The sequence below is a fragment of the Aricia agestis genome, chromosome 2 (genome assembly GCF_905147365.1).
Source record: "Aricia agestis chromosome 2, ilAriAges1.1, whole genome shotgun sequence".
Lineage (NCBI taxonomy): Eukaryota > Metazoa > Arthropoda > Insecta > Lepidoptera > Lycaenidae > Aricia > Aricia agestis.
The window spans coordinates 5320946-5330787 of record NC_056407.1 but is presented as its reverse complement, the minus strand read 5'-3'; the positions used below and the strand labels follow the sequence as shown (position 1 = coordinate 5330787).

At 34.1% G+C, this 9842-nt stretch overlaps 2 protein-coding genes across 3 annotated transcripts; one reads left to right on the top strand and one right to left on the bottom strand.

Annotated features, from left to right (window-relative positions):
* The first annotated feature begins 89 nt into the window (after positions 1 to 89).
* On the top strand, positions 90 to 2433 carry LOC121739860. 2 transcript variants are annotated; one of them, XM_042132450.1, is made up of 6 exons: positions 90 to 335; positions 446 to 609; positions 926 to 1101; positions 1212 to 1291; positions 1663 to 2071; positions 2327 to 2433. In XM_042132450.1, exons 1-5 carry the CDS (start codon positions 247 to 249, stop codon positions 2063 to 2065), a joined length of 912 nt encoding a protein of 303 aa, XP_041988384.1. In that variant the 5' UTR covers positions 90 to 246; the 3' UTR covers positions 2066 to 2071; positions 2327 to 2433. The 2 variants fall into 2 exon arrangements, with proteins under 2 accessions (XP_041988384.1, XP_041988383.1); XM_042132449.1 differs by lacking the exon at positions 2327 to 2433 and having other exon boundaries at positions 1663 to 2122.
* A 229-nt stretch (positions 2434 to 2662) lies between these two features.
* LOC121739857 lies at positions 2663 to 9005 on the bottom strand. Its single transcript, XM_042132443.1, has 6 exons — positions 8775 to 9005; positions 5553 to 5584; positions 5327 to 5403; positions 3538 to 5240; positions 3260 to 3452; positions 2663 to 3160 (listed from the first exon to the last, which is right to left on the bottom strand). Exons 1-6 carry the CDS (start codon positions 8775 to 8777, stop codon positions 2937 to 2939), a joined length of 2232 nt encoding a protein of 743 aa, XP_041988377.1. The 5' UTR covers positions 8778 to 9005; the 3' UTR covers positions 2663 to 2936.
* Between the last annotated feature and the right edge of the window lie 837 nt (positions 9006 to 9842).

Sequence of the window (9842 nt, the reverse complement as noted above, 5' to 3'; positions counted from 1 at the left end):
TGGATGTCGATTAAATGCGTATATATTTTATAAAAACTTTTTTTATTATTTGAGGCTTTCAGTAATACTGACAGAAAACAGGCATGTCTGAATCAAATCAAAATACCGTATTCAGCATATTACATTGATCCTGTACAATTTGTGATGTCTAAATTTTTTGTTCAAAATGAAGAGAGATTTAACTGACCCTGAAACACAAAAAGCGGGAAGTGTATCGTTGATAATTTTACCAGATTCAAAATTAAAATGCCCGTGTTCACCGCTAACATACCAGGAGTTCTTAAAATTGGAGACAGAATAGAAATAGGCGGAAAAATAAAAGAAAATGCAAGAAAGTAAGCTGTTAAAAAGTGTAATTACAGTTGCCTAGTTTAAATTTAAGTTATTCGTTAGAAACCCTTACTCTCTATGTAGTATTATAATATCTGTTTACCACAACTTTTAGAATGTCAGTTAATCTATGTGCTCAGGAGGGCGAAGAGCCGAAAGATGTAGTTCTCCATTTCGACGTTCGCTTCCACAGAGACAACATCATATCACTCTCCAGAAAAAATGGAGTTTGGATAGGAAGTGGCAACTTAGACACCAACTATAACATGTTCGTTCCTGGTAAGTGTTATGGAAAAAAGTTATAAAATGATCACTAAATGATAATAAACTTACGCCGGTATAAATAGTCAGTACTCAAGATGCATCTCGGTCTCAAGACACGGTTCAGGCTCTGTGATTGGTTGGCTGTCAAAATTTGGACCAATCATAGTGCCGAACCGCGTCTTGAGACCGAGATGCATCTTGAGTACTGACTATATTTTATACCGGCCTTACTCCAACAAGGCATAGGTCTATTTACGAGAACTGCAACATAGATGTTTAGCGCGTCTCCCCACTTTTTCCGTAATGTAAAGTAAGCTTTTCCAATTACTAGGAACAGTTTTTCGGATCGTTTTCGAAGTAAAGGATACAGACGTTATAACTATCTACTGCCAAGGGAAGTTTCATTCGAACTTCTTGCCGAAGATTCCATTAAACATGGCAAAGTTTCTGGTGGCTTGGGCTGATGTGGAACGGATAACTCACTGCTACTTCCGCTTTGCAGGGCTTGTGAGTTTAAAATACGCAAAATTATTTTTCGAAAAGATGCAAACCATTATTTGGTATTTCAATACTGTATAAGACTGTACCTTCATTCTGAAGTACAATTTTCGTTTCAGGGTGAAGGAGACGATGAAGACATTCGCCATTCGCCACGCCCTGGCATACAGCCAATTCCAGGAAACGATGCAAAAAGATGGTAATAAACAATGTTTTAAGATCTAATTTTGTATTAGGCCCATCCTTAGAATCCATTGAGTCCAGTCTGCCTAGCATACGCCAACGAGATATCTCACTCTCGAGATAATTAAAAACTACTTGTCTCATAATGACAAAATCTCGACATTATCTCGACAAAACTCTATAAAAATGTGTTATTTCGATGAGAGATCTACGCGAGAAAAAATGTTTGTCATGCTAGGGTCAATAGGGATGAAGAAACAAACCATCAAACATCGAGAAAACATGTAGAGTGAGATATCTCGTTGGCGTATGCTAGGCAGGCAGGCTTACTTAAAATCTTACCTAAATAGATCAAAGTAGATGGCAAAATAACATACCTTTTTTCAGCACCAAAATGAAAAAACAGACTGCTCCAGATTCCATTGTAGAATCTAATGAAAGTTCTGATGATGACCACAAGGCGCACACGAGGGAAGCTCACATTGACAGATACAACATCTACGACACGCTAATGTGCCAACGGCCCACCATCAAAATGGGATCACCACAGTCACTAAAATGTAAAAAAGGCTTCCTTGGGCGCGGAAAACCCGAACATAAGCATTATAAACATTCTGACTCTGAAAGAGTAGAATCAGATCTATCGGAGGGTGCGTCCAGAAATGATTACTCCTCCGTAGGAGAATCAGAGGAAGCCATAGTCGATGCGAAGAAACGAATGAGGCGAGGCAAATTCGCGCCATTTTCACATGTCGTCAATTTGATGGAAAGAAGTCGCAGAAAGAGCTGATGTTATGAGACAAATGTTGATGAAGACTCGAATAAATAATTATTTTTTGAAAAATATTGCGATATGATTCCTTGTTCTAATGATTCCAATTATTTAAAGTATGAAATCTTTTATGTTTTATATAATAATAATAATTTGACTCAGTAGACTGAGTCAAATTATTATTATTATATAAAGCATAAAAGATTTCATACTTTAAATAATTAGAAAACCTTTAAATTGAGACTTTCCGAGTACATAGTATCTCATCTGGTATGAGTATAGCGTTACTATATCTATTGACGATAAAACAGATGAAGTACCCAACGAAGTTACAATAAAATATGATTACGTATCAATTTTAGTTACATTTTATTCAATAAAATATAATACATTCAGTAATAAGTTATTTACAATAAGATTGGAAGACAAAGAAACTTCCATCAGTAATAATGATAATACAGAATATTTACATACTGTTTTATAAATTGGCATTTTTCTATTACTATATCCACATCGAAACGATTCTATTATTTGTATAGGAACAATTAAAATTAAAAATAAATAAAATATGAATAAAGTAATTCTTAAAGAATTAATAATAATATTGATCGAATACGTCATTAAAATCATACGAGCTCAAAGGAACTCTAGCATTAGATTTCTTCAACGTAATTTAAGTGAAGATCAAGCACTTTTGTCCAACACAGGGCTTCAATAAACTTAAATACTTAAAAAATATTTGACTACTGATCTTAATTAAATGCCTGCTGTAAGTACGCGACACTTGAGATCACTATTTTAAATTAAAATTAACGGTCATAAAAGTCATATACGTTAAAACAACGAACAACATCTAATATATTCACCACACTGACAAATATTATCACACTTATGATTTTTTAACAAAATCACAAATTATGGTTGCATGTTCTTCACTTATTCCTATCTTCGTGAGCTGTGTTTTGGACACGAGGAAAAGTGATTCTCCGTCAATTTCGTGGTCCTGCAATAGCAGTGTTGTTTCCTCCCAACCGAATGGTTTTAGATGATCTACCAGTTTATCTACACTCCATGCTTTTACATTATCTGGGCTAACACTCGCAAATGGATTTTCTGTGAAACAATAAAAGCTTATGTTATAGCAAACATTCAAATGTAGTTAAAAATCATTATAATATTTTATTTTGTATGGTATATTTGTCTGTGAATTACCTTTGTCATTGAGAGGTTCTTCAATAATAGGTTCAACAAATTTCTCTTCCTTTAACTGAAGCTGGGACATATCCAATAGTCTTTCACTCTCCCCTTTCTTTTCTTTTGGTTCGAACTCCGGTTCTGGTTCCGTCTTTGGCTTTATAGCATCAGTGCTCACTCGCATAGTCTTTTCTTTCAGCGGCCTACGAATCTAAAATTAAAGAGAAATTAAAACTAATTCAAATATTTGAAACATATTTTAAGAATAAATTAAATTAATATTATTTTGTACTTACCGGAAACGCCATATTCGACTCTTGTATAACGTAACCATCAAGTACATGGGTAAGTAAAAAGCTTTTTTCATCTTTCGTTTCTTTGTTAGTTAAGCATTCAGTCTTTACTTCCTTGGCATCTTGGACGTCTTTTTTTACCTCACTATCCTTATTTGATACCTCAGTCTTTTCCTCACTTAGCTTCTCATTAACATTATCGTTTTGTGCAGAACTTGTATTAGGTTTGCTATCACTTTGAGTTACAGTAGTTTCGCTTTGAGTTACACTTGGTTGTAACAGACTTTTTAATATTTCTGGCTCTGGTTGTTCCGTCTCAGTAATTAATCTACCCCTGGCTTGGGTATAAACAGTATTCCTAATTAATTTGTCTTGTACGTTTGTATTCGATAAATTTTGAATTGCCTCAACGTTGTTGATCATTTTATTTCTTATCATTTGTTTCGGTTCTATCAATGATATATTTCTAACTGGTTTTGCTAATTCCTCTTTAATTTTTACATTTTGTGTATCCAGTGCCGTTATTTGTAAGCTATTCACAACCATTTTATTTTCCGGTCTCGGTGCACCTGTAGGATTCGAAATAATTTCTATTGCCGGCCTCGGTGGTGGTTCTTGTTTAATAATAATATTATTTTGGTTTGATATTACTACTTTGTTACGAATTTCATCAGGAGATTCGCTTTTTCTTTTTCTTGTGTTATCAATTTTCACATAGTTGGTATTAGCACTCGGTACATTAACTGTATTTGTGCTCATGTTACTTCTTCTAATGTTGTTCATATATACAATATTCTGGGGTGGCAGCTGTTGAACAGTTTGAGTGTTAGTGTTAATTTGGTTGGGTCTTGGTTGTATTGCTCTATAAATTGGTTGTCCAGTTCCACTAACCACTTGATAATTTGTTTTGTTTATAGGCGGTACCTTTTGCGCTACGATCGATTGAATGTTGGGTTGAGCGTTCGTAGGGAATCTCTGTGGCACAAAGTTTTGGTAATTTTGTTGTGTGTTTGTTGGGCTCCTCTGAGTTATAATTTGAAAATTTTGCTGAGCAGGGGCTTTTTGTGCCATGACAGTCTGATAGTTCTGTTGTACGTTTGCTTTTTGTGCTACAATCGTTTGATAGTTTTGTTGGACATTTGTATTGATAGCTTGTGGATGGACCTGTCTTATTTGTATGTTGTTGGAATCGAGCTGCGGTAACCTCTGTTGAATATTTGATAAAACCGGTTGTGATTGTTGGATTGTTACGTTGTTTTGTTTCGGATCTGCTTGATAAGTAGATATATGTTGGTTGAATTGGGCTGATACTTCATGAGGTTTATTTATTTGATTATTGTTTGTCACTTGATTATTTTGTATTGGTTTCTCCATCTGAACAGTTTGGTTTTGTACCTCAGGCATTATAACTTGATTTGGCATTGTTATATTTTGCGTTACCACTCTCTGATTCATGGTCATATTTGGCATCAAGTTTGCAGGAATCATCTGTATCGATCGTGGATCCTGGGGAGTTTGAACTAGCATCTGCGGCATGTTGTACCCGTAAGTCTGAAATTGATTTTGATCTATTTGCGGTTGAAATGCTTGCATGTAACTGTTTGGCACATTTTGCACGTATATTACTTGGTTTTGTACTTGATTTTGTATCCAGGGTGGTGGGTTTTGTGGGTTGATGACATACTGATTTTGTTGGACTTGTTCTCCTGAAATAAAATTGAAAATATTTAGCAATCAGAAATTTTAAAAGAAATACGTTAGGTTAATCATAATATTATTATAGTCAGCTTACCAGGAGGGAGAAACATCTGTGTGTCGTACACCACTCGCACCGGGCAAAGCATCATTTGCTGTTGAAATTCTGGGTTTCTGAAATTAGAGAAAGAGAAATCAGCTAAAGCATAGACTACGAATATTATGAGTAAGTATTGTTAGTAACTTTGTGTCATCACCACTGTCTCTCCCTATCTTTTACTTTTTACCTAGAGAACTTAAAAGATGGTAAATATAATACTTACTCAGAGAGATCTTGATACATCGGTTGTTGAATCTGCAACAAAAAAATTACATCATGATTATGTCGTCAGTCAAACCTTTGGTTACGGTGGGGTGATTGAGTTACGACTCCCAAACCAGCATTAGCTCTATTAGTAAAATTTTAGATTGAAAGTTTCAGCTAATCATGTGGAGGGTCGCTCATCAGCCGTTGGTTTTTTTTTTTTAATGAAATAAGGGGGCAAACGAGCAAACGGGTCACCTGATGGAAAGCAACTTCCGTCGCCCATGGACACTCGCAGCATCAGAAGAGCTGCAGGTGCGTTGCCGGCCTTTTAAGAGGAAATAGGGTAATGGGGAGGGTAGGGATGGAAAGGGAATAGGGGAGGGTAGGGAAGGGAATAGGGTAGGGGATTGGGCCTCCGGTAAACTTACTCACTCGGCGAAACACAGCGCTGTTTCACGCCGGTTTTCTGTGAGAACGTGGTACTTATTTCTCCGGTCGAGCCGGCCCATTCGTGCCGAAGCGTGGCTCTCCCACGTATAATCCGGTCGTCACGACGTTTATTTAAGGATCTCGAATGCAGTAGAGAAGTTTTATGTATAAATCCAGTATTGTGAATGTCCATGGATGGCAGATGTCACTTACCACCAGGTGGTGCATCTGATTGTTTCCTTGATAATTTCATAAAGGAATATCAGATCTAAACTATAGGCACTAGTAATATTACCATAATATTATGTACTTATTATGCAGCACATAGGTATAAAACTATACGGTTCGTTATCGTGCATCACTCATTTCATATCGAAATAAGTCGTAACTCGCAACAGGTTATGGTTTGTTTTGAAATAAAAAATGGTCGTCTATCTCTTTCGACCGGCTTCTCGCTCGATCACCCTCGGCATCCATTATCCATTTTGAATTCCGAATACCGCGTGCCGACAATATCACAATGCCGACATGATCAATAAAATGTATAGGCTCCTTATTTCGATCGCTATAAGGATCAAAGTGGAAGATCTGGTTTTATGGCTTTATGTGCCAAGGCAAACTAAAACATAATGTAAACAAGATAGGTTTGAAATTAGACTGTGTATTTCTCAGCTTGTTCCCCTTTGCAAGCGGACATTTTTGTTTTTTGTAGTGATGTTCACAATATATTTTTATCGATGAAATATTTTTGGAACAATATTCTTAGGTGCATTTTGTATTAAAAAAAGATATAGGTACATAATATGTCTTATTTAATATTTTTACTGACCTTATTTATTTTGTCGAACAATAATTTATTTATGATTTATGAACATTTTTGATAAAAAAAAGTATATTTGTGCGGTAAACATACTTAGTATATTATTTTTAAATTATTAAGTTTTGGTATGAGGTGACCTTCATTTCTTAAGCCATTAAACATTACTATTGTAATTTACTAACATTATGTTATCGATATTTGCCTCGGCAACATTTTACAACATAATATTATATTATTATAGTATCATATCATATTACATTTTGCTATCGCCTATCGGTACATAATATTTTTAACGCCTTACAATTATTTAAAAAAATTTTTAGAATGTGGGGAGTTCGTTATATTACGATTATATTATGGTGTATTTATTTATATTTATTATTGATGCCACATAAAAATAGTAGTAAATTTTAGACATATTTTTATCATGTTCTAACCCGCCTAGTAAAATAAGTTTTTATATAAAGGTTTGTTTAGGTACACGGAATCCCGGATTTACTTGGAATTTTTTTTATTTTAATTTATAACCCATCAATCCCCAAGTGGCACCCGGCTGTCGCATTACAATTGAAAATCTATTGTGTCTGCAATTCTCACAATCGAAGTATTAATAAAAAAATCCTTACAAGTTTAAAGTTCTACCAGAATTATCAATAATAATTGTGAAATGGATTTTGTTCTCTTAGAGCAAGAAAAGCTCATAGTAATTACATATATAATATTCACTGAACTAAATTTTTAAATCACAAAGCTTTTTTTTATACAGGCTGTAACAAAACTATAAGTGATAATACTTTTTTGTATATGGGCCTCCCATATAGAATTCGCTGTGAAAGTAGCAGCGCTGAAAGAGTATTTTTTTACCTTTATATGGAAACATTTATGACGCGCAGGCGCTTGTCCTTTCAAATCACAAACAAAAATGCTCTTTAGGCGCTGATACTTTTACTGCGAACTCTATTCATATAAGGGACACTTACACACCCTAAAGTATTATCACTTAGTTTTATTACACCTTGTATAATATATTTATTCGTACTAATATTATAAATTTAAAAGTGTGTCTGTCTATCTATCTGTTACCTCTTCATAACATAATTTGAGTCCCGAGAAAGGATAATAGAATACTTTTATCCCGGAAAAAAGTACGGTTCCCGCTCGATAAACGAATTTTGGCGTCACGGAGTTCCGGGCGTCATCTAGTTTATGAAATATTTATATTACTAACTACTTAGATCACAGATAAAAGAGTAAATTATTAAACGTTCTGATCGTATCGATACTTATGATGAATAGGAACGTCCCTAAAGCAAATATGGAGCGCTCTGGGGGCGCATCAAACATTAAATGCAGACGCTATAAATAAGTTAGAAGCGTGAAAGAGATAGATGTCCATGACGGGTTTGTGGTTAAAAGGAAACAGACGATGTTCCAATTTTATAAAGCGCGTTAGAAATTAGGATATTGGATTTAAAGTTTTAAAAATTTTTATTTAAAATTTGTCGTTAAATTATTTTTATTTTAAAATTTTAGAGGACTGAATGTTATATTTATCTATATTTTATGACTTTGGCAAATATGGAATAAAAAATAATATTTTTAATAAGTACTAAATAAGCAAAAAAAATGAACCTAAAATAAGTAAAGTAATTTTTAAAAATTGAAAAAAATGGCATACTTACTTACTTATTTATAAGTACCGTTAGTAATAAATCTGCCAACCTACATAGAAGTAAAATTTTATTTATGAGAACATAAATTTCTAAAAACCAAAACAAAAGCTGTTTTTGTAACTCAATAGCGCCATAAAGTAACAAAAACTGAGCACGCCGTCAAAAGTTACGTCCTGTGACGTCACTCGAACCCCGAACACGAGTTCAAGATAAGGTTCACAATCAAAACACAAATAATAATACCAACAACACAAAATACGAAGTATAACCATATCAGCATGCAATTTAATTAAAACAAAACATAAAATAGACTTACCATCTTTATTTTCAGCAAATATCAAATCAAACCAGTCTTTAAACAGCTGTAATCAAATCAAAACGTTCTAAATACGCTCACTTCGGACATCTTACTCGACGAAATGGCTGCTTCGATAATACAATACAACCATCCTACATTCAACCGCCTCTCTACCATACGAACGTAAATTGTACTAAAACGACGACAGTATCGCTGTCAGGCGAACAAAAATTTCAAAACTCGTATCGATTTTATGGCTGCCGGCTACTTGGTACAAGGGCGCTGTAACCAATGATAGTGTTGAGAGTAGGAACGGACCGCATTGGTGCTACGTATTTCGAAATTCAAACACGTGCCATGACCCCGTTTTGCCTCGGCAACCAACGGGGAGCGAGAACACTATATTGATCTCTTTCTAGCATCAATTTCTTTCTTTTGCGAACGGAAAGGCATATTGACTTTTTTCGACTTCAAAGAAATGACTGAATAACAAAGTGTCTTTGTTCTCTTTACTATCTACAATAAACCGTTTTACTGCGCAATAGAACTCAATTTTGGTTGAAAGTCAGCCATTGTTAAAACTCTTGACATCATCAAAACGGAATGGCTGAATGTTATAAAAATACATCTATTCATAAGTTATAACTCTTATCTTGCATTTTACCGGACAAGGTAATCGCTTATTAGTTATTATATTATACACGACTGAGTGTTTTTAATATTTAAAAAGATTTAGTGGGTCATTTAGATTACGTAAATTGGTATAACGCATTCTTATAACTAGATCTAAAACTGCCATCGACATCACTCAGCTGCAAGTTATCCATATTAAATAAATTAACAAAGGATACAAAAAATCCAAAAAAAATCTTGTCATATTATATTATGTTACTTAAATACATACTTACATATTTTTCTATCTTGTTATAAAAATCAACGATGTCAATACTAGTTCTATGATAAAATGACTTTGTTGCAATGTTCAGATTTACAATTAATATTTAATACTTTTTAGGCAAGGACAAATATTTTTGTATGGTTAATAATTTATAACGCTTTATAAATTGTTAACGATTTTATTCATAA